Source organism: Orbicella franksi, chromosome 5, assembly GCF_964199315.1.
Source record: "Orbicella franksi chromosome 5, jaOrbFran1.1, whole genome shotgun sequence".
NCBI classification, from domain to species: Eukaryota; Metazoa; Cnidaria; class Anthozoa; order Scleractinia; family Merulinidae; genus Orbicella; species Orbicella franksi.
The window spans coordinates 9,775,325-9,800,755 of record NC_138149.1 but is presented as its reverse complement, the minus strand read 5'-3'; the positions used below and the strand labels follow the sequence as shown (position 1 = coordinate 9,800,755).

Below are 25,431 nucleotides of genomic sequence, written 5' to 3'. Positions count from 1 at the left end.
GAAAAGCCAGTCTTCCCAATCGCTAAAATTAGTTCACGCAAAGCACAAAAAATGGTCGATCCGCAAAGTTAAACTCCCGCAAAAATGTTGAACCACACGGTAACTATAAGTGACTTAAATCAGTTAATATATATTACCATGACTGCTGTGGAGCTAATACTGTTTTCTAGTCTTTACCTGCACATTTATTTCCCGCATATCTTAGATATTTTACACGGGGGTCTTTTGACAATACTTGGGAAATTTACCTCATAAAAGAGAACAATCTCTGTCTTACCATCGGCATCTTTCAAGTATGAAAAGTTAGACGCTTTGAAATGGATATGGCATTCCTTCCCATGCTGTGGAAGGCAAAATGGATCGAGAGCTATTTTGGTGGCAAAACAAAATTAACGGAAGTTCAAGACTGGAAATCGAATGACTCCCTCCTCAGTTTTCATCTCTTTTGCACCGAAGGATCGATTAGGAAACAAGTCATAATGACAAAACAAAAACAGGTTACGTTAAGGTTAAATTTATTGAGTCGTGCTGCAACTGTACCTCTATTTGTCAGCTGATATTCTCAGCTTGAATCTGTTATACATGTACAAAGTCTGTTGTAATCGCATACAAATTACACATAAGCCGCATTACACCGCGCCGCGGTAGACGTTCTACTTGCTGCGATAAATAAAGTCTCACAGACGATCAACGGGAAACTGGATCCCACACCCACTTTTTAAGACACTTTTGAAGACATGAAAACTGGAAAAGAGACCGTGCTGACCTGTCCTACATATCAAATTAAAAGCGTTTTGGACTACAGATTGAAAAAAATAAAGTTTTTGACGTTTGGTGGTCATGAGAACGGCGTTACGAACGCGCCTTCTATGCGACCTACTTGCGGATTTAGTTATGATGACGATGACAGTGCAAAATCAACACCTCACAGAGGAAAGGCTTGATTATTCAGCAACGCTAGACCTCAATAACGCATGGACTTTCCCGACGTGCACACACGGTCTGTGACAAGTTGTCATCGCGTGAGCTCTGAGCAGCTCCTGCAAGCACGGTTGCTTATATAGGGACCTTCTGAGGTATCAAAACTGATACCACGAATTAATGGTCAATTCGCAGGGAAGTAGCCACAACATAACTATCCATTCCATTTTGCGTCTCAGATCGATTGATTCATCGACAGCATTTTCAAGTTGCGTTTACGACGAAGACTTACAGCCCCACCTGTTATAGTTGTCAAGTTGTCGTATTCCATCGGCCAATTTTATGAGCTTTCGACACTCCGCTGAATATAGAAGGAATTGTATCCTAACGGACCTTTGCGCCGTTACAAAATGAGATTCTAGGACCATGAATAACAAGCGGATGTTTCTCCCCGGTGTATTTGTATTTGCTGTGATATCCGTACAGTTTGCAGTCGCACAAGGTAAGTGAAGAACAATTTCACTGCTTATGCCCCGTTGATATTCCATGTGTTTCTGTGGAACATATAAGCTTAACATTTTTTTTTAGAGTGGTGGCAAAGTTCCCGTTTTCTTTCTTGGTATCCTCTGCAACGGTTGTTGTTTTTCTATATTTATTTATTTATTTATTTATTTATTTATTTATTTCTATATTTGTTCCATGCATGAAAGTCGTCTTAAGTACAATACATCTCGTGAAATTGGCAGATCAATGATATAAACGTGATTTAATTTTATCAGGAGTCTGACAACCTTGATACGGCAATTATCATGAATCAAAACGGGAACTCCTGTGCCATCAGCGGAATTAATTTTTGGAATAGCTCGTGACGAAATATATCTAGCTAGTGCTGTATTTCTTTTAATTAAACTGCGCTTTGTAGCACGACTCTTTAAAGAAAGAACAACTATGTAAGGTGGGCGATTTCCCAAGTCGTAAGTGCCACATCCGGAAACCAATATTTTACAGTCACGCTTTGCTTTCATGAGGGTCAATGTTTTCCGAAGCAATAAGAAGAACTCCCACTTGTTTTTACACCGCCCTCATCGACGTCGAAGATCATTTTCATCTATTTAAGTTTATCAAAAGTTGTCATAAAGTGCACGTATTGTCTCAAAGACGTTCTAGTGACAACATTCCAAGGATTAACTCCAAATTGCCTCAAAGCCTTTTCTTCTAAAGATATGGTAGTGTAAAGAAAAACCACGGTCATTGTAGCCTTATATGTATCAAAGCGATGACAGCAAACTCCATCCGAGTATTTAAATGCCTGTCGGAGTGAAAACACCGCGTTGTATAAACAGATTAATAAGCAAACCCCCGGGAGGGAGAGGGGGTTGCTCACAGGTAAAGCCTGCCATCGACGTGCGAAGGATTTTAATTGGTGCAAATTAGAACATAGGCGAGTTTGATGATTTAGGAGTATCTGCGGTATTTTCTCCGGTATTAGGTTGTCTTCTTTTGTTTTTGAAGGATCGGATGCTGTGGTTTAGCGGTATTTTGGGAAGCTTAAGAATAAATGTGCTTTAGTCTCACAAATGTGCCCTTTAGTTTGGGCTGATAACAACAACGGCAACCCTACCTTAATCAGGAGAACTTTTTGAAAATTAAAGTATGAATTGTTTCCTCGGTTTACTTGTCACACGGGTGTTTTTCCACGAGTTCCTCTTTGGGACTGGGGGTGGGGGCGGGGGGGCGGGAAACTAAGTGAAAAAGTGTATCCAAAAAAAAAAAAGTGATGGGAAATTCTCTGTCTCAAATAACTTCGTCCACATAAACCACAAGAATCAGTTGGTTGCAGTCACTGATGAAAACTCCCAGACAAACTCATGTCTTTGTTTCGGATATCCCAAAATCCGATCACTTAACATTTGACCGTAAGTTCTTTTATGTCTTTCGGCAGCCCATTGACTCTAAGAACAAAAATTACTACAATTTCTAAGTGCACAGGTTTCGTGGTCTTAACCTGTATAAGATTTCACAAAACTGAATTTTTGTCAATCGACATCTCAAAGATTTTCTAGCAAAAATGAAAGAATTAATTACTGTCGTACTGTATCATTACTGCATAGATCACTTTCCTAAGTATTTCTTATGCGTACTATTAATTCTATCCATCTGTTACTACAAAATTCTACCATTGGTTCTTTATATATTTTTTTTTCTACTATTTTTGTGAGATGATAAAATTCTTCAACCAGTTCGCAACCAAGGCTAACGTAATAGAATGAGTCAAAAAAGATGATTAAGAGAGGATGAAGAAAACATAAATCGTCTGCATTGCGCATGGCGTATATTTGACGTTTTTCTTTTCGCTTGACTGTGTTCCCAAGTCAAGGAACTGAAAAGACAAGAGAAAGTGGATGAGGTCACGCATGGTCACCTTCAACCGACCTTTTCCAATAAATCAATCAATCAATCACTCAATCAGATAGAATAATTAATTTAATTCCATACGGTAGTAAAGATTACGAAAGCACTTCGAACTTTCATCACAGACTGCGCACGGAGATTCGTAAAAACCGACAAAACCTGCCTGATCAATAAGAGAAACAGTATCACAAATGCAGTAATAGACAAATCTAATAAACAGAAGCTACATGTATAAAGGGACTAATAGATCGTAAAACGGGTGGAGAATTGGTCTTCTCTGATAAAAAGCTGGAAGCTTAGATAGTTCTAGAACATTTCTCCTCAGCACCACAAGAGAGTAAGGTTATTAACCTGGATGAAAATAATCGCATCGACAACAATGGGGTAGAGTTATTAACCTCGAATGAAAATAATCGAATCGACAACAATGGGGCTTTTTGTACGGGCTTTTTGTAACACCATTTTAAGATGAAACGTGGGGGTTAAAAAGCTTCGTTCGTCTAATATTACTCACTATGTGATATAATACTAAATAAAGGTTAAAAAAAAAATTATTTTGTGTCGTATGTCAGAGATTGTAAATCTGATACAAACAAAATCTGTCTAGATTTTCAGCCAATCGTGAAGGTGTGCCCGACAAACAGGTAAAACGACAGTGAAATCGAGATCAAAGCAGAATTCTAAATCCGGACGGATGTATTCAATGCAATTTATCATTCATCACTAATGAGTTTGATTAAACCGATAACATTTCAAGCAACCGAATGGTTTCCTTTTTGAATCTTCCAGGGAAGACAAAGCTTTGTTGATCTCGCAATACCTGACAAAGTTCTCGTTATGTCGGCTTGATCTTGTAGCTAGCATTTGTCGATGTTTCAGACTCACATTAGTAGATACTATGGACTCGAACCATTAATTCCTTTCACCATAAAAAACTAGAGTAAGAGATGAAGAAAGCTAAAATAGAGAAGAGCAAAAGCGCACCCTTAATTGACTATCGCCTCCTCTTCGAGACAACCGCAATCCTTATTTTCCTTGCGGGGGTATTTTAATTTCCATTACACTCTAAGCCTAAAACTCTACCTAATTAACAAGTGCACGATATCAGTTCTGTGCCAAAATGGACAGAATGTAGTATCATGTATAATGGTAGGAAAAGGTACTTACACAATGTGATTATCTGAATTTCAGCAGTAATTGGAGCCCAACATTTCCACTTACTGCCAAATTTTGTTTCATTTAATTTAGCACATACGGAAATTTAATCCTCAATCATTTTCACGTATTTCATATCACGTAGACCTTAAAAAACTCGTAGTCTCAAAAACGAGGGAGAAGCGCGATAATTATGACTGTTAACTCTTCCTGAGGAAAAAATCAGTTGCAGCGCTCAAAATCCAAGATTCTTTCAATTATTCGGCAAATTGTCACTTCGCACAGTTGGTTAAAACCTAACTTACGGATAGAGCATCCTAAACCGTTTGGCGTAACGTTTCCAAGTTGGTCTATAGTTATCCATAACACTCTTCCTCAGCTCTATATTAAAGCCTCTGGCTCTTTTATTGCCTGTTTGTTCCTCGCAATGCACAACTATTTAGTGGTTTCGATGCAGATAAATATATTTATTTATCAAAAAGGATTTTTAATGTTATTTAGTGGTTGAGATAAGATAAGTTAAGGCTAGACTCGCATGGCAACATCAATCTTACTTTACAAGTATTGAACACAATAAAAAAAAATACAAGAATCGAGATTTAACACAAGAGTTAAGTTTACATATTTACTACTCAAGTTGCTTCGTTGAGTAACCTCTTTATTCAAGTGCATGTTGTCTGCCTCATCTTCGAGTTCTGTTCACGAAGATTCGTGATTTTTCAACATCACAGTTTGTTGTCAAGTCCGTACCCATATATAGCTTTGTCAGTGTTTCATTAGTTTGAACTCATATATGGCTCATTTGTTATCTTGTGGGGACTAGCATAAACTTTGTTAATTTGGCTTGCTCTCAAGCTATAGGATTCGTGGGCCGCCCTGTTCCGAAAACGTGCAACATCTTTGTATAAGAGATGAGTGTGTATAAGACATGCTTCTTTTCAAAGCTTTCTTCACAGTACATAGCATTCTGTAAATTATACTCACAAAGAGCAAGCACACGATAATCGAGCTGTCGCAATTCTCATCCCCAGTTTCCACTCTTAACGCCAGGAACGCTTGGCATTTGGCCCAGGAGAAAACTGCTTCCATTTTTGGACTCGGGCTTTCATCCGAAACCCGAGTAAAAACCTTTACTTACTTTCGATTACTATTCTTTACTAAAAAATAGCTGAAACGATAAAACTCCTCCACCAAATCGCATTCGAAGCTTTGCGGCTTGTTATGTTGTTCGTCTCGCCAGTTTACCACAATTATTTCGCAATTGCACCAAAAGAACCGCGGCCAAACGCGAGCTCGTGCTCTTGTTTTGAACACACTTTCCTTCTCCCTCTCGTGACTCAGGGGTACACGTAAACATAGTTATTGTACAATCTCTTTAAGGTTACAGTATACCTTCGGGTCGGCAATTTTCTTCAAATTTGGATTTTTGGGTCAAAATAGTGGTCGAAGAATAATCTCTAATTTCTGAAAAAAAAATTTGAAAAAGGCTAAATATTGGCGGAGAAATGGCGGTTTTACGTTTTCACCGGAAGTAAAAGTTTACCTCTTGATTGACAGCCCTATGGCGCGTATGCAATCAACCGAGACGATTTTCGCGGGAATTACCTATATGGATGTCACGAATTGACTACTCAGTTGATCAGCATTGTTGTTCTGACTACCCAGCATTTTTGGTATTAGGCGTGTCTCTATTAAGTTATAAGTAAACATAGACCACGTTTAAACCATGGACCAGTTCGAAAAAGCGAAAACAGCGAAGAACGAATGAAAATACATCAATGAGTGAAGAAGCGAAAGTTCGCCACGCGGATGAAGCTATAGTTATCTTATAAGGCGGGCAAATATTCGTGGTAAGAGAAAAGAAAGGTTCTGTAAAATTTCGGAACTTGACAGCAATAACAGGGATGCTGAGTCCGATATCGAGGAATCGTCGGACTCATTGAGACCATTTGAAATATTATCCATGCACAGTTGCCCACACACAGTTGCTCTCTGCGCTTTCTTTTGTTTGTTTCCTTCGCTCAGCCACTCTAGCGTTCGTATCCTTTTTAGTCTTCCCCATTTTGCCAGACCAGCTTCAAGAAAAACCGAGCTACAGAAAAATTCTCTCTCTTTCTTCGGTTCCTTGAGCGCATTGCTAAACACAAGAGTTTTTTAGAGATTCGTGCGTAAATTTCACCAGGAGGTTAACGGTAGTAAACTTTTCCTGCACTGATTGGCTTAGTTATCTGAGAACCCAGTTGAAGTCGTTTGTGGGCGGAGTTTGTTTGCGAAGCATAAAATTTTTCTTAGCGCTGTTTTCTCGAATAAATTTTTTCACTTGAAGCAGACACTTTAAAGAGTTATAACTCAAAGGGATTTTGTTCAATTGCTCTTAAATTTGGACAGTGACTAGTTTAACATATAAACTACAAAAGCGTGTCTGGGAATTGTTAATTTCGAGATACTTTTTCTTCGAGAGCGATTTTTGTACGATCACTCCACATTTTTTTAATCCTATTTCGAAAATGTTCAGTAACTTTTTACTGCAATTGAATATGCCAAAACGCAGACACGTTTTTTAAGCGCTCTGGGCCCTGAAACCGAGGAAAAAATTAAATTGGCAAAAAACGAAATTCGCTTTGACTTGTAGCTTTCGAAAGGTGATTCGGGCGCTCGCATTTAGTGGTCGTGAAAAATTCGACAATTCATTTTCTTTCAAAATTCTTGGTATAGTTTGATAGTCAGCTCCATAAGCTTTAATTTGATATAGGGGTTTAGGTATCTACAGCTTAAACTGCACGCGCTACATCGCTTGCGCGCGAGACACCCCTGAAGGTATACTGTAACCTTAACAACAGGTCATGACAAAATTCCAGTCACTGGTCCCGCTTCTGGTTGTGAAACTATAGCCGTACGTGCATATCACCTATACCTGTATTTTTCGACGCAGGAAGGAATTGGCTCTTTACATGTAATTTTGTAGTCAGGGGCAGCGCAATTAATACTCCTACCCGCACTATGTTCATTGCATTCTTCAAGATTATATTTCTGGAATTTTAGAATGTTTTAGGACTCTGCACGTACTATAAACCATGTTGTCTCGCGCGAATAGATCTGGTGTACAAAGAAGGGAAAGCTATCTACTTACAATGCACGCACCCCTTCGATCCTTTGAGTTTACCTGAAGTAGAAAGCACTAGCTTCTTGTATGTGTTTCTATATTTTTCATGTGTTTTAGAGGAAATTTTGTAAGATGTGGCTTCGCAATTTGACTTGCTTCGTTTTCTGCAGATACCAACAATTCCTACCAAATTGTCTCCAGGGAATAACGTGTCTTTTATTACACCTGACCGTTATAGTGCGTGATAGTAAGCTAAGATATTTTTCGCGTCGTCTAAAATATAATGGGAATTTTTTATCTCTACTGAACTTTCCTACAACGACAAAAACGTTCCACTCTGATAACCTTTCTTCGAAATTTGACGGAGGGGTAAGCCGCTCTTCACGCTACTCTCTGACCTTTTAGTAATCCCGGCATCTAGCAGCTAAAAATGAAGTAAGGCAAGCAGAATTAAACGGGCAGTATCCCGTCTGATTATCGAAAGTTATCTTTCCTAGTTTCCATGAAACAGCGGCGAAAATGACTGCGCATGCTGAAAGTTGTTTGCCCACTTTTTTGTAAGAGTGATTGGGTACCATGATTTTCCCATGGAAAGAACTCGCGCCAAAATTGCGGTGATTCAGTTTAAAATACCGGGCATTTGTTTTCATAATAAAAAATATGTATATATGCGCAAATTAAAATCGCCTGTTTTCGGAAAGATAAAATGTCGCGTTTGGTTCAGGAAAAGGTCAGCCAGGAAAGTCGGAAAGGCTGTAACAGCATGCAGATGGACGCTGTTGTGGAGGGCACTATTAACTAATCCAAGGTTTCCATTTCAACTTGTAACCTTTAAAAGTGATTTCTGTTTATATTTTTGTCCAGTAGAGTTGACTTTGTCTCTTTTCAGTAACCACAAAATATTTAAAACACTTTTAAACAAGAGAAATTAAAGGTTTAACTGCTTTTAATCCAAGATTAGAGTTAATCGTCCTGTAATCACCTTAAAAACAATGATAAGATTTTATTTCCACAAAAATGTGCCCTTTTAGTATCCAGTTAAAGAACTGGAACGGATAGAACTGTATTAGTTTACGTAAGAAGCCCCTTTAAGGCCCTAAAAGACACGGGAAGACATGAAAATGACATTCCCAGCCTTACTAAGATGTTGTCATTGCCTCTGACTAATTGTGAATCCAGACATATACCATCTCTATTCTCTTAGCGGGGCTAAAGTACCACCACAATAACTGTCTGAATTACAAAACATCTGCTGCATGGATATCATGCCGATCAATATTCTAACTGTTTCCAGTATTTTCTGTTGATACAGCTGTTCAGAATCGCTCAGGTCTCGCTCAAAATGAAATTGGGCAAATTCACGAAGGCCCATAAATTTACGATCTGTAGAACTGTGATATAATACATGATACCTAAAGACCTAGACACTTTGGGTTCATGAAATATTTCATTACCGCCGGGTATTTAAAGATATAGGCTGTAGAATTATCTAGATGCTGCCGCATTCAAATATTTATATCTTCAATTTGTCATTGTCTCTAAAATGTCTGGTTTTATTACTGTTTTGGATAAAGTGTGCTCTCAATTTCTCATCTAAATTCCACGCTAAGATTTCATTTGCCAACCCCTAAAAATAGCAATAATAATACCTTTACTAACACTTCTATCCGCTTTAATTATTTTTCTTCACAATAAAGATAATCAGGTGAAAGATCGTTACTGCGGCATCTCTAGTCTGACAACTACATTCTGATCCCCACGACTTGTGCCAGAGTCGAATTTGAGGGGAAGAGCACTTAGAGCTTCAAACTGTGGGACAAGGATCACAACGGATTTGTACTTGAACAAGGTCCCCGAGACACTGAGTCTTCTCGTGTGCTCCCACTATTTAAAGATTATTTGTTTTCCCGTTTTTGCTCGACAGCAGACTAGCAAACATCTATATGTATTTGTGTGTGTTCTTGCGTCGCTTTTTAAAAGAAGAAAGCTTATCAAATAACATGCCAATGGGTCACTAATATCGTGCAGACAACAGAGGCTTCAAGGTTATAACACACTGTAGATTAATTTTCTTCAAGTTACATAATTGTTCTTTCCTTCGTGCAGTGTTACTCAGACAAACGAACACGGCACGCTCCGATAATGGCGAGCGGTTAAAACTGTAAGATAGCGGAATTATTTGTTATTGAGTTCTAAAACAGTCGTTATAAAAGACAGTGGCTGTACGTTGTTGTTGTTGCTGAGAAAGCATTCTATATGGACAATATTTCATAACGGAACCGCGCAGCTGCCTTGTGTCGAGTAATTACTCGACACAATTACCCGCAATAACATTTGGCTATTTACGCGCCAAATATATAAACCCGTAGTTTGTCATCACCAACCGCACCGTAGTATAGTTCTCTTGGTTAGATTTGTGCAGGAAAGAGAAAATTTGCTTTGCTAATCTCTCTCGAAGTTCCTGAGGCCCTGTACGTAAGATAAGCCTTGTGTAAAAGACTGATTAAATAATTTACTCATCTATCAGACTGTCAGTCTAACGTTTTTAATTAGGCTCAGCACTCAGCAATCATCACGCGCAAGGACGTGTTCACCAACGTGGCCAGAAGCCATGCAAATTTATTGGAACAAAAAAAAGTGTTTACATAAGAAAAGAGTTCAGCTCCCACAGGATTGGTTTGCACACCAACTTGGGCGCCATTTTATTGTTTTGGGACACCAATATGACTGCTGTGACGTCATGTAAAAACACTCTATAAATACGACCGTACCGTACTTTTTAAACTACTTTATATCAAGACTCGGTCTTAACTCACGAAAATAATAACCTCTTACTAACCTGGTCCCAGGGCCGTGCTGGGGAGTTTCGGCCTGAGTTCGTAACAGGACGGACCGAGCGCAGCAAGGTCCGTACAGAAATGAGGGAGGGCCATATTCCTCCGGTACGGCTCGAGCAAGCTATGTTAGTAAGTATAGTTTATTATGCGGCACTCGGGCTATGCTTGTTTATTGAATTTGCCGGTTTTCGAAAACAAAAAGTACATGGCTCATGACCGATTGAACGGTCCGTATGGCAAAATCCCGACCAAGAAAGAACCATTCAAAACGCTCGGATTTACCTCAAGACTACCTTGCCATACAACAAGCTACCATATTAAACAGCATATCATGTCATTTTGATAATTTTGAGTTTACGTCACCATGGTGATGTGTCAAGCGATCAGAAAAAAGGAACAGATGACGTAGCCAAGCAAAACAATGTGAAGGACTGTCTTTGCCCAGTACTGAATCCTTATTGTCACAATCATTTCCTCATCAGGAGCCTGATAAGACCACTGCCTTTAATTCCGACAGTTAAAAACCTCCTTATCCCTTCATAAAGAGTCCCAAGAATTCCCCTGGTGGAAGTTCTTTTTCTCAGTCTGTCCTCTACTGAGTCCAGGGAAGTTTTTTCTCACCATGCACGAGTGGTGTCCTTTCCACGCAGCACTATCTTTTGTTCCACGCGCTCTTCTTAAACAAACACGGGTAATTCACAATAAAACCGTTCATGTTTCATTATTTTCTCAAACAGAAAAATGTAATCCCAATGTCGATGTCGCCTTCCTGATCGACTCTTCAGGGAGCATCTCTGGCAAAAACTATAGGAAAGTGAAAACATTCGTGGCAAACTTGGCCGCAAACTTCAACATTTCTCCACGGGGATCCCGTGCGGCCGTCGTCCTCTATAGCACAGGTGCGTCTACGGACATCAAGTTCACGGACTTCACCAGTTCTGAGTCATTTGGTAGAGCTGTGCAACAGTTGAGACATCACCGTGGGTTCACTAGGATCGACCTCGCCCTTCAAAGGGCTTATTATGATTTGTTCAGTCCACGAGCTGACTCACGATATGATGTGCCAAAACTTGCCTTCCTGCTCACTGACGGAGAACAGACGCCAAGCCCTGGTACAATACCTCTGGATAGAGCAGCTAGGTTTCTCAAAAATGAAGGAGTGCGACTTATCACGATAGGAATTGGAAAGAATGTGAAAGAGGAAGAACTAAAGTCGATTGCCAGCAGCGACAAGGATGTCATTTTAGCCGAAACGTTTGATGGCTTGTTAGAGGAGGTGGAGCCATTAACTAAGAGCGCTTGTGAAGGCTTTGAGTGTAAGTTCCCAAAGAAATATAAACACACTTTTTTTGTTGTTATAGTCAGAGTGACATGATAATAGTTGTAGTGACATGATAATAGTTATAGTGACATGATAATTACATGGCAAAATCACTTGCAAGTTTTGTGACAGACGACTGAGGATAAAGCAACCAATTCAAGATCTCTTTTATCGACAATTTGAAACGATGGCAACAAAAACCCTTGACCCACTATAAAGCTTGACACAGTTTTTACCCGTGCTCTTTCTAATGCGACTAAGCATTGGCCCAAACGTAAGATTACACCCCAAAAACAAACATGGCGCCGACACATGCAATCCGTACTAGCGCTATCTGGGATAATTTCGTCTCAAATGGGAATATTTCTCGAGAAACTCTCCTCTGAATTTCACGAAATTTGGCAAGAAAATACTTTGGAAAATAAGTAAGTAGATTATGGAAAATAATCTGGCATTACAATACAATTAAGAAATTCTAAATACTGCAGTTATTCTGATAATTAAAATTCTCTCTGTTTAACTGTTATAAAAATAGCATTTCAAGAATAGTTTAACGGGAATTGTTACAAGGTTGTTGCTTGTCTATGATTCAGAAAATCTAACGACTAGATTTTTTGCAATTGTACGAAACATGGTTTTAAGGGGCTGTTTATCCAAATAAAAGGCTGTGCTGTTAACCTACATCCGGCCATTTTGGGGCCAAAAGGATAAAGAGTTTTAGGAAAATGGCGACTGAATCAGACTGAGATATCAAAAACAACTGTGCTCGACCGCCTTAACTGCGCCAAGTTTACTTGCTTATAAAAGTAAATTTAATGCTGATTCATAACAACCTTATGCTGGCCTTCACGAATACAAACCAGTACAAAAGACTTGGCACTATGAGTTTATGAAGAATCATGAAACAATTCACTTAGTGCAATTCATTTATTTACTTTTCAAGGTAGCATAAATTAGTGTTTACCCGGGTGCAGTTGGCGTTGTTTCTACCCAATTTGAAACAATTCAAACATGGTGACAGTTAAAAGGAACTTTAGATGGGGTGGAGTTTTCCCCGGCGGGACTCCCACATAAAAAGGGCGGGGGTGCTCGTCGTACCTTTTTGGTGTTAAAAGGGCGGTTTTAGTACCTCTTAGGGTGTTCAGCCTCAAAACCTCCACAGCGGCAGCTTTTGAGGTACCTTTTGCGGTACCTTTTGTGGTATCTTTTGTGGTACCTTTTGTGGTACCTTTTGTTGTCCCTTTTGTGGTATCTTTTGTGGTACCTTTTGTGGTATCTTTTGTGGTACCTTTTGTGGTATCTTTTGTGGTATCTTTTGTGGTATCTTTTGTGGTATCTTTTGTGGTACCTTTTGTGGTATCTTTTGTGGTACCTTTTGTGGTACCTTTTGTGGTACCTTATGTGGTATCTTTTGTGGTATCTTTTGTGGTATCTTTTGTGGTACCTTTTGTGGTATCTTTTGTGGTATCTTTTGTGGTATCTTTTGTGGTATCTTTTGTGGTATCTTTTGTGGTATCTTTTGTGGTATCTTTTGTGGTACCTTTTGTGGTACCTTTTGTGGTACCTTTTGTGGTACCTTTTGTGGTATCTTTTATGGTATCTTTTGTGGTATCTTTTGTGGTACCTTTTGTGGTATCTTTTGTGGTACCTTTTGTGGTATCTTTTGTGGTACCTTTTGTGGTATCTTTTGTGGTACCTTTTGTAATCTTTTGTGGTACCTTTTGTGGTATCTTTTGTGGTACCTTTTGTGGTATCTTTTGTGGTATCTTTTGTGGTATCTTTTGTGGTATCTTTTGTGGTACCTTTTGTGGTACCTTTTGTGGTATCTTTTGTGGTATCTTTTGTGGTATCTTTTGTGGTATCTTTTGTGGTATCTTTTGTGGTACCTTTTGTGGTACCTTTTGTGGTATCTTTTGTGGTACCTTTTGTGGTATCTTTTGTGGTACCTTTTGTGGTATCTTTTGTGGTATCTTTTGTGGTATCTTTTGTGGTACCTTTTGTGGTATCTTTTGTGGTACCTTTTGTGGTACCTTTTGCGGTATCTTTTGTGGTATCTTTTGTGGTATCTTTTGTGGTATCTTTTGTGGTATCTTTTGTGGTACCTTTTGTGGTACCTTTTGTGGTATCTTTTGTGGTATCTTTTGTGGTATCTTTTGTGGTACCTTTTGTGGTACCTTTTGTGGTATCTTTTGTGGTATCTTTTGTGGTACCTTTTGTGGTATCTTTTGTGGTACCTTTTGTGGTATCTTTTGTGGTACCTTTTGTGGTATCTTTTGTGGTATCTTTTGTGGTACCTTTTGTGGTACCTTTTGTGGTATCTTTTGTGGTATCTTTTGTGGTATCTTTTGTGGTATCTTTTGTGGTATCTTTTGTGGTATCTTTTGTGGTATCTTTTGTGGTACCTTTTGTGGTACCTTTTGTGGTACCTTTTGTGGTACCTTTTGTGGTATCTTTTATGGTATCTTTTGTGGTATCTTTTGTGGTACCTTTTGTGGTATCTTTTGTGGTATCTTTTGTGGTATCTTTTGTGGTACCTTTTGTGGTATCTTTTGTGGTACCTTTTGTAATCTTTTGTGGTACCTTTTGTGGTATCTTTTGTGGTACCTTTTGTGGTATCTTTTGTGGTATCTTTTGTGGTATCTTTTGTGGTATCTTTTGTGGTACCTTTTGTGGTACCTTTTGTGGTATCTTTTGTGGTATCTTTTGTGGTATCTTTTGTGGTATCTTTTGTGGTATCTTTTGTGGTACCTTTTGTGGTACCTTTTGTGGTATCTTTTGTGGTACCTTTTGTGGTATCTTTTGTGGTACCTTTTGTGGTATCTTTTGTGGTATCTTTTGTGGTATCTTTTGTGGTACCTTTTGTGGTATCTTTTGTGGTACCTTTTGTGGTACCTTTTGCGGTATCTTTTGTGGTATCTTTTGTGGTATCTTTTGTGGTATCTTTTGTGGTATCTTTTGTGGTACCTTTTGTGGTACCTTTTGTGGTATCTTTTGTGGTATCTTTTGTGGTATCTTTTGTGGTACCTTTTGTGGTACCTTTTGTGGTATCTTTTGTGGTATCTTTTGTGGTACCTTTTGTGGTATCTTTTGTGGTACCTTTTGTGGTATCTTTTGTGGTACCTTTTGTGGTATCTTTTGTGGTATCTTTTGTGGTACCTTTTGTGGTACCTTTTGTGGTATCTTTTGTGGTATCTTTTGTGGTATCTTTTGTGGTACCTTTTGTGGTATCTTTTGTGGTATCTTTTGTGGTATCTTTTGTGGTACCTTTTGTGGTATCTTTTGTGGTATCTTTTGTGGTACCTTTTGTGGTATCTTTTGTGGTATCTTTTGTGGTATCTTTTGTGGTATCTTTTGTGCTACCTTTTGTGGTATCTTTTGTGGTATCTTTTGTGGTATCTTTTGTGGTACCTTTTGTGGTATCTTTTGTGGTATCTTTTGTGGTACCTTTTGTGGTATCTTTTGTGGTATCTTTTGTGGTATCTTTTGTGGTATCTTTTGTGGTATCTTTTGTGGTACCTTTTGTGGTATCTTTTGTGGTATCTTTTGTGGTACCTTTTGTGGTATCTTTTGTGGTATCTTTTGTGGTATCTTTTGTGCTACCTTTTGTGCTACCTTTTGTGCTACCTTTTGTGCTACCTTTTGTGGTACCTTTTGTCTTTTGTGGCTTAGAATTGGTAGTTCTTAGGGATGAACCAAATTTCAAGCCACCCCCACAAAACAGGATCTTGGTACCTCTCGGGGGTTCTTTTTCGAATTTCTCACGAGCACCCCCTTTCTTTTTTTATAAAGAGGTTCTCCTCCCTGAGAGTTTTCTTTGTTGTTAGTGATGGTAAAGATTTAACTTTTCTTAAACGTTCTTTCCCTTTTTCAGTATTTAGCGCCCCAGCAGAGGACAAAGGTAAGATTTAAATTTCAAAATACTTTGAAAAGTAGATCCCAAAAACGTTTGGAACGTTTGGATAGAATTCTTAGCAACAAATAAAATGAAGTCACTAGACAATAACCATTTATGAACTAGTACTTGAAAATATCTTTGTTGTTTTTCAAAACAGGGAAATGTACCCCCAATGCTGATGTCGTCTTCCTGGTCGACTCCTCAGGGAGCATCTCCCGCAGAAACTACAGGAAAGTGAGGCAATTTGTGTCCGACTTAGGCGCCAGATTCAATATTTCCCCAGGCGGGTCCCGCGCGGCAGTTGTTGTGTACAGCACGTCGGCATCAACGGATATCAGATTCACAGACCACACTAGTTCTGAGTCATTTGCTAGAGCTGTGCAACGGTTAAGACATCAGCGTGGATTCACTCGAATAGATCTCGCCCTTCAGCGAGCATACAACGACTTATTCGGTAGACGTGGAACAGCTCGGTTTCTGGTTCCAAAAATCGCCTTCGTGCTCACCGATGGAGAACAGACCCCAGCCTCCGATGCAATTCCTCTGGATAGGGCAGCTGGGCTTCTCAAAGCTGCAGGAGTGCGGCTTATTGTAATAGGAGTTGGAAGAAACGTGAATGAAGAAGAGCTTAAGATGATTGCCAGCAGCGACGAGGATGTGATAGAAACAGACAATTTTGATACCTTATTAGCGCAAGTACAACCACTAGTCAGGACCGCCTGTGAAGGCATTGAAGGTGCGTTTGTTGTAGAATGAAAAACTAATGAAACTAAACTTATTTCGCGAGCCACATCATTTCAAAAGTTCAAATTTATTTGATTTGTTGCTGTTTTAAGACATATACATTGAGACTGAAATAGCTCAAAATTTAACAGTTTGCCAAGGCTGAAATTTTTATCTTCAGGAGAAAATAATACTGACTAACACCGTTTTAAATTCTGATTTATCAGAGCTTCCCACTTGTGATGCGTCGGTAGATATCGCTTTTCTGGTGGACTCATCGGGAAGTGTTTCAAGACCCAACTACTTAAGAGAAAAAGCCTTCATCAACGCAGTTGCTCAAAGCTTTGGGATTTCCAAAAGTCAGTCTCGCGCTGCTGTTGTGTTGTTTAGTAGCTCGGCTTCTGTGCAGATTAAATTTCGGGACTATGCCAGCACAAATTCTTTCAAGGCAGCTGTCGATAGACTTCGTCACGAGCGAGGCAGGACACGCATCGACAAAGCATTGCAGGTTGCTACCAGAGAGGTCTTTCCGTTTGCTCGCAAGGGTGTGCATCAGATAGCCTTTGTGATAACAGACGGCGAGCAAACTCAAGAAAGTGATACGAAAGATCTCAAGGTGGCGTCCGAACCTTTACGAAGGGCCGGTGTTCAGGTGTTGGCGTTAGGTGTCGGTTCAGGGGTCAATCCTGATGAGTTGAGACTGATTGTGGAGAAGGATGAGGACGTTCTGATCGCAAAGAACTTCCAGGACTTGCTTGACAGAGTTGGTAGCTTCATTAAAGCCACTTGTTACTTAGCAGGTAAGCGAAGGGTATAATTGTTTTGTTCGCTATACTTCTCCCAACCCTTATATTTTTTATTCCATGGCTGTGTCTTGCAAGGACTAGCTTCGACTGGGAACTACCAAACTCAAGTATTTGATTAGCTAAAATCGATATAGCTAATGATCGCATTCTAGATTTCCCATCTAGACTGTCATCCATATAACGCTACCTATTACCCTTGCCGCTAGAGAGTTACAAACAAATATCCAAAATCCAGCAAAAATACTGAATGGAAAATGTCAAAGACGTGTAGAAAAAAGTTAAACTAGACGCTTTGCTGCGTGTACCCAGGCAGTCGTTATACTGAGAAGCAATAGCTATATTGCAATTGAGCTAATGTTCTGCATTTGAAGTTGTGCGAAATTCAATCGAATTGATGTGCTTAAGCTATTCTGCTTTTGATTGCATTTCTTGGAATCGATTAATAGCTTATTACTCGTTTGCAAGTCTTTAAGGTGTGAAATGAGTCAAGGTCTTTATATCAACCTGTAAACGTTCCAGTCTATTTTCCTTAGCCTTTGTCGTTGTTATCTGCGTTTCTCAAGCAAGCGAGACATTTTGAATTTCATAGTTATGGCGATGCGTGACATAGACCTACGAACGCAGTTTTCGAAATCATATACTTATCTCGTGATTTTTAGCCCATTTAGAGGTTAAAATATTAGGAAAAGTGCTTCTGTAAATGCTTGTTTGTTCAGTACAGATAATCAGTCGCCTAGATAGCCATAGTAAGTTCCAGATGTTTACAATATTTTCCGGGCGCAATGAAGGTGTACCGCGGAGGTACACCAACATGATGGTTCCATACTGGTCTCTGTAAATTTGTGCAAAATATTTCGACGAATATCTGAGCTTGAAAAAAAGGAACAGACTTGAAAATTCGAGGAGTGTCATCTTTCTTAATCTCCTATAACATCACAATTTCTTAATTTTATCCACCAAATGGTTTTCGAATAAATTTTTTATTGCGTCAGGATTACGTGACAGTGCAAGCCAAGATTTGTTTTGCTGGGGTCAACATACATTAGTTCCTTTCAGCTTAAATGTACAGTAATTCGCTACATGAGTTTCACTCTTGTTAAGACACATAACTCTGTTACAAGCAAATAACGAGCGAATAACGTTTAGTTCGAGATTTTATCTTTATTATACTTTACGAAGTTTCTCAGAGCATTTTACCTAGGTGTACTCGAACAGATGAATTCGTAAACAAATTCTCTAACCTTTCTGCTCTTGTTGCTCAGACGTTCTTGAGCTCGTGCTGGGATTCTGCTTGGTTCAAGATCACGTCTAAAAATACGAAGACACTTCTGAAGATGCTTTTTATCAAGTTGAAGAGTTGATAGCCCCGGTTGATGGCTCCTTTGGTATAACATGATTCATGATTCACTCAAAATGTTCGCTCGTAAATTGATCTCTCGTAAGGCTTGCAGCGACCCGTTCCGAAAACGCTTAACGTCCTTTAGTGTTGGTCTACCTTGAACGGTGTGTTCGTTTGTATGTGATTTCATCGCCCTAGAAATCATGGAATCCGTGCTAACTTTTCTCGACGACAACCTCTGCAAACTCCATGTGCTGTACGCATGCACAGGTGACGCATGCGCTTTAGAGACCAGATGGCGATTTGTGACTGAACGTGAAAAGAAAGAAAAAAAACGGAGCCGAAATTTAAACCCAGGCCTCACTGCCTGGGTAATAAACTGAACAAACTTTGGTAAATTTGAGTTCAAATTGTGCAATATAAAGCACCAGCTGACGACAAAATTGGGAAGTTTTGCCAGCCTAGGAGGACAAATTACTCAATACAACACGAAGAGTGACTTAAACGCCTATAAGAAATTTTTTGAGTTAATAAAATAGGCTAGAGAAATTAAAAACATACATGTCAGTAAGTTCGACCTTCTTGTGATCTGATTTTTTATCCCAATTCGCAAGCAAAATGGAAGGTGACTTACGAACCGGCTAAAATTGCCGGTTTTCGTGTGACGTCATCATTTTCCAAAACTAAAAATTACCAATCCTTTGAAGTTTTAGTTTCATTAGATGTAAGACCCTCCAATGAATTGACGTTTTACAACGTTTAGCTCGACAGGGTTTCTCGTTTTGTTAGAGAGTACGTTTGAAATTTGAAATTTATGTGTTGCGTGACATTAAAATTGCGGCCCCAACAAAAACTCGCGTAGGTCAAAAGAGGAGTTATCGCTCAAGTTTTTGCTAACTGAACAGTGCTTGCATTAGAAGAGTTATTAATTTCAACATATCGGAGCTCTAGAGCTATAAATTTTCGTTTCAATAGCAATACTCAATGACAGATGTTTCTGTTACAGTATTTTCCGGCCACCATGTTGGTGCCCCTTGCAAGGGGCTCCATACAAAGCTCTATAAATCTGGGTGAAACACTTTTTCCGAATAACGCGAGAATGAAAGACCGCACAGACCTAAATCTTGGCGAGGTTGTTTATATATCAATCATCTATCATATCCCAGATTCTTGGCTTAATGTATTGAATGGTTACGATTTTTATTTTTGATGGCGTGACAGTGCAAACGAGATTTCTTGTTTGGGCATATTATAAACATCTTATAAACCGAGCTTGGTCGGTCTGTATGGGAGAATCTTAACCTCTGCCGTATTCACGAACCCAGTCAACATTCTCCCGTTCAGACCTCGGTTGATAAGAACTAATTATTTCGTCTCATGCCCAAGCTACAATCTTGGACAGAATAAAAGAGGAAATAAAATTAAACCACCCCTCATCCCGAATCAATGACGAACTGGCGCTAAACCCAAAGCGCGCTATTCTTCCAATCATTGAAATGGGGGAGGGGTGGCCTTAATTTTTTATTTAAATTTTCCAAGCTCTTGGACAGAATAAAACAAGAAATAAAACCACCCCTCCCCCTAATCAATGAAAAACTGGCGCTATAACCTAAAGCGCGCCATTTTCCCCATCATTGAAATGTGGGGAGGGGTGGTCTTAATTTTACATCGTCCAAGATTGTAGGTGTGATGCTTTTGAAAAATTTCAACGACTTCAAAACTTGCAAACTAGTCGCACGACCCATCACTCGGGATAAAAATACGTTCTTGCCAACCCCCTTCCCCCCCCCCCCCGCCCCCCTTTCCCTTCCCTTCCTTTGCCGTCGATTCCAAAAGTAAAGAGAGGGAGTGGGGTAAAGGTAACTTGAGACGCTTCGACCTCTGAAATGTTCTCGGCAGTGCTCACGACTCTTAGGACCCTTAGGACCCTTAGGATGACTGCCTTCGACAGTATTCTGTATACAACTTCAAGGAAATCTATCAAGAATCGGTATGCCTGCCACCCAGAGATGTTTCCGTTTGCATTAGGACGACTCGTTCGGTAAGGTGGTTGAGAATTTTGCTCATATTTTCCGTTTGATGTTTCAACTGAGATTTTAACAGTAATGCGATAGTATTATTATTTCAAAATCCGCATTTTGTACGTATGTTTGGTACAGTAATTGACATTATTCAGTCAAACTGCAAAGCGGAAATGCACTCACTATTTGATCGTTTCAAAATTTCGCCTGCTCTCAAAGTCTCCTCAACAAACACGGTTGTATTCGCAACATAAGTTTCTCTGGGTGCACGTCACCATGACTAACAGATCGATCGCATTTGGTTAGAAGGGGCTTATTTGACAACCTAACGCAAGACAATTTTAGCCAGAAAAACCTTACGTCACTTGACACGACTATGCACATGCGAGCGGCGAATAGAAAAAGTTACAAAGGAAAACAAAAGTTACTGTGACTGAATTGTATATGTCACGCAACGATTATTAATTTGCACTACTATTTAAGTCATAAGACAGAAATTGTTGAAATAGTTTTATAAGTATACTTTCTCACAACTGGGTTCGAAAACCGATCACTGCCTTTTTTTCTCCATTGTCTCGATGAACGAATCCAATCGAACGATTGGATTCGATTACCAAACGGCTCTCAATGACGTCCTTTCCCTACACATTTCTTGGTAGCCATGGAGAGTCAGGTCGGTTATTGAAACAAACGGTTACACTTAATAGAAACTTCTAACAGTAATGAAATTTCCTTGAATCATTTTCACTCCCGTTTCAGAACCGGACCCCTGCGACATTTCAGCCGATTTAGCGTTCATTTTTCCCTCCGGAGATATTGGGCTAGACAACTTTCTGAGACAAAAGACCGCCATAAAAACGATTGCAAAGAGCTTCGGCATTTCACCAAGAAGGAGTCGTGCTTCCATAGTGACGGTCAGCGATTCCAGGGCTTCCTTGGTTGCGTCTTTCGACGCCTTCTCATCCACGAACGAATTTGAAGAAGCGTTGTCTTCCTTGCGCTATGGAGGGGGACGGGGTGATCTGAGTGAAGCGCTCAAACTTGTAGAAGAAAAGGTATTCCCAAAGGCAAGAGAGAGAGTTGCAAAAATCGCTGTGGTTATCCTCGATGACAAGGACGACAGAGATAGGCGTTGGCGAGATTCTGTGCTCCCGTTGAGAAAGGCAGGTGTACGCGTTTTACTCGTGTGGGTTGGTTCTAAAATTGATCGCGCATCCTTACGGGCGCTAGTTCACAGTGATGGAGATGTCCTCATTTTAGACTCATTTATTGGCTTACTGAAGAATTCCGTTGGACTCGCGAAGAGCACCTGCGAAGCTGCGAGTAAGTAAATATATATTGCTTTCTGTATATATGACTAGACCAATAACCTCCTTAAGTTGGCTTCAAGAATATCCAGTTTTGTTTTACCTTGGACTTTGGCTGTGGGTTGACGGTTAAATACACAGGCGAAGCTGGAGAAAAACGATTAGCTTTAGAAGTAATCCAGTTGAAAATATTTAAGATTAACTAGCGTTACCACGAAATTGAGAAGAAAGGACATCTATTTATTTGATTTTATGCAGCTTGCAATACGATTTCAGTTTGCATTTTACCCCCAGTCTGCAGTCAATCTGCAATCTGCAGTCCGCAGTCGAAGTTTTACACCAACCGGTTTAGTGAGTTGCCACATTACATTAGGTACTTTTATGTGAAGTATGTATTAGCGTGTACAGGCCAGAACGCAAGCCACTTTTCGTTCAGGCAATGCACAATAACCGTAAGAACAAGTTTAGTAATGAAGAGGCATAAATAAATCATGGAAAATGCAAATATGAACGATCAAAGATGGTTAGGAAGCGATTGCTCAGTATTGATAGAAAAAAGATGTCGTCAAATACAGTCATTTTTATGTTTGTTTGTATACTTTTTCACAGCGCCAAACAAAGCCATTACTACAAGTGAATATATGAAATACCATATATTTGAACTGCGGAGAAAGATAAGAAGATATGATTGATCACCACAGTTATACCCACAACTTAAGCAGTTGTGAGCTTAAAGCCTGAAAAAAATTGAGGCTTCAAATTCACAGCTGCTTAAGTTGTGTGTGTAACTGCGATGATCAATCATATCTTCAAAGCCATTACTGTTCCGTAAGGGCGTCTAAAGCGGGCGTTTACGGTAGCTTTATGGTGCTTTAGGGATTTTACGGCGCTAAAGAGGGCGTGTAGGGTAGCTTTACCGTACTTTATGGGATTTTACGACGCTAAAGGACCTAAAGCGGGCGTTTCCATGAGCTTTACGGTACTTTATGGGATTTTACGACGTTGACCCTGCACAGGCTCCCCTCAGTTATGAGTAATATAAATCGCCTGTTTTCGTATTATGTTTGCAGTTCCACCCCCGTGTCAATTTTCAACGGACATCACCTTTCTGGTAGATTCATCCAAAAATATTGGCAAGGGTGAATTTTCCCGACAGATGACCTTCTTAAAGATTTTAACGAAAAGTTTTGGAAACAACAGCCGTTCCGCCGTTGTAACCTACGGAGATAAAGCTTCCATTGTTACCAGCCTTGATCAGTTTCCGAACATACCTGACTTTCTAAAAGCTGTTGCCAACTTGACGCAAGGCAAGGACGGCAGCGGAAAGGGACGATTGGACGAAGCAGTGAATTTAGCTACAAGAGACGTATTTCCAAAATCCCGACCAGGAGTTTCCAAGCTCGCAGTCGTTCTAACTGATGGGAAGCAAACGATTGGACCAAACGCCTTGGAACTCAAACAAGCCTTCGAAACTTCCAGAAAGGCGGGAATTCGCATGGTTCCTGTAGGCGTTGGCAAAAAGATGGATGTTGAGGAATGGGGTAATTTGGTTGAACGTAAACAAGACCTGCTTAAAGTGGATAATTTTCAAGATCTAACCTTGAAAGTCCATGAGATCGCCGCTAGCATTTGTCGTGCAGCAGGTAACAATATGTGCGCATGGATGTAATTCAGTTCACCTTCTCATCTCCTTTTAGGGTAGACATTTAACAATAATACCGTCAACCGTCAGGAATTGCCAAAACTCTTCAACTTAATGAAAAGAAGTGCTTGGTACGAGACCGGCTGTTGCTTGAATAGAAAAATACTTAATTAACGAACAAAATAAGCAAAAGCTACTTTTAGGATGGGGAATGTTGAGATGCACGTAGCGTAGCAACCGATCAAAAACTCATTTACCTATGACCTTTGGGTTTACTTCGCACTGATTCAAATTTCAGTAGCAATACTTGTGCGATTGTTTGTATTGGTATTCATTTTGCTCGTCGTTTGTACATGTGTTTTGCGATATTGCAACCAGAAATATCTTTCCAATAATTTCTATGTAATGGTTTATGATCATTTTTCTCACAGAGCCAATCGAGCAACCAACCTGTGGCTACGCGGCTGACCTCACCTTCATTCTGGATTCTTCAGACTCTATTAGCACCGACGACTACCTGAAACAAAAGTCGCTCATAATATCCATCGCAAGGAGCTTTGGAATCTCTCACAATACCAGTAGAGCGGCCGTGGTGCAGTACAGTGATTCGGCATCAGTTCATTTCCAACTGGGAGATTCGTCAAGTACAAGAGAATTTGAGACAGCTGTCCATAAGATGCCCCATAAAAAAGGGCCTGCCAGAATAGAAAAGGCTTTTGACGTAGCTATTGCAGACGTGTTACCATATGGCAGGACGGGAATACCTCAAATAGCATTCGTCGTAACCAATGGAAAACACGCTCCTAAGGAGGACGTAAAAGCTCTAGATGTGGCTTCCACGCAGTTAAGGAGGACAGGAGTAAAGGTGATTGCTCTTGGTGTTGGCACAAAAGTTGACTCTAAAGAACTGAGTCTAATGGTGGATGACGAAGAACGAGTTCTTCGGGCTAATTCCTATGACGAGCTAATTTTGGACAGGAAAAACGTCAGCCACAAGATTTGTCAAGAAGCGGGTAAGTTTAAAGACTCGCTTGTACTCAAAATAAATCTATCCACAGAGCTGTAAGAATGAGACCTAATTATGATATCCTTTGCAAGAAAAAACACGTACTTTCGCCACATATTAATACACTTCTCAACTCAAGAATATAGCGAAATTAATAAACGACATTTCGACATCGTCGGATGTTATTGTCAAGTAAATGTGTAGGTAAGCTTTTGTATTATAAAGAGACCTACAATCATGACAAGGGAAATTATGTTAATTAAACAAACAATTTTGCTCTGATTGTTTTAATTAACATAGTTTCCTGATAGTCCCTTTTTCTCGTTTTCTTGTCACGTAACGTATTTTGTCACCTTATGCGCGTACAGTCGAATCTCCCGTAAGCGCTTATTGGAGGTGGTCGCTTTCGCGAGCTTAGACCATAATGGCTCAAAATTGTTCCTCATAAGAATATGGTAACTGGCGAGACTTAACCCATGCGCCAATGCCGATGCAGTGTTTTATTCTTGTAAAAGTCAACTTCGAGAAAGAAATCCGGTTCTTCCCATTGACAAATTTCCGTTTCTTGTACTAGCTTGTTTTTTGTACTATTATCCATTTTTCCCTTCATTATCTATCAAGTGTTCGCTTACGTGAGGTTAAAAACAAAGGAAAAGTTCAAACTTTTAGCTCTAAAAATGGTCGCCGTTGCTTACGAAAGGTGGTCGCTTACAACAGGATCTAAACATAGTGATTTGACTTGAAAACTTTTGGTATTTTGGAAAACTGGTTGCTGAGGAGAGGTGGTTGCTTACGAGAGGTCGTCGCAACCGGAGGTTCCACTGTAACTGTAGATCTATTTATAATGCAAGAACTACCCAACATATTTACTTGACAATGACATCCGACGATGTCGAAATGTCGCTTTTTAATTTCGCTAATTTGTGTGCTGAAATATTCCCTC

The 25,431-nt window shown here is 39.7% G+C and overlaps 1 protein-coding gene across 1 annotated transcript; it reads left to right on the top strand.

Moving 5' to 3' along the window:
- The first annotated feature begins 783 nt into the window (after positions 1-783).
- Positions 784-25,232, top strand: LOC145486579 (collagen alpha-6(VI) chain-like). The gene is made up of 8 exons (XM_081465269.1): positions 784-1,423; positions 11,166-11,744; positions 15,621-15,647; positions 15,802-16,380; positions 16,595-17,167; positions 21,293-21,856; positions 22,911-23,483; positions 23,914-25,232. The coding sequence occupies exons 1-8, from the start codon at positions 1,348-1,350 to the stop codon at positions 24,546-24,548; spliced, it is 3,606 nt and encodes a 1,201-aa protein (XP_081321395.1). The 5' UTR covers positions 784-1,347; the 3' UTR covers positions 24,549-25,232.
- The last annotated feature ends 199 nt before the right edge of the window (positions 25,233-25,431 follow it).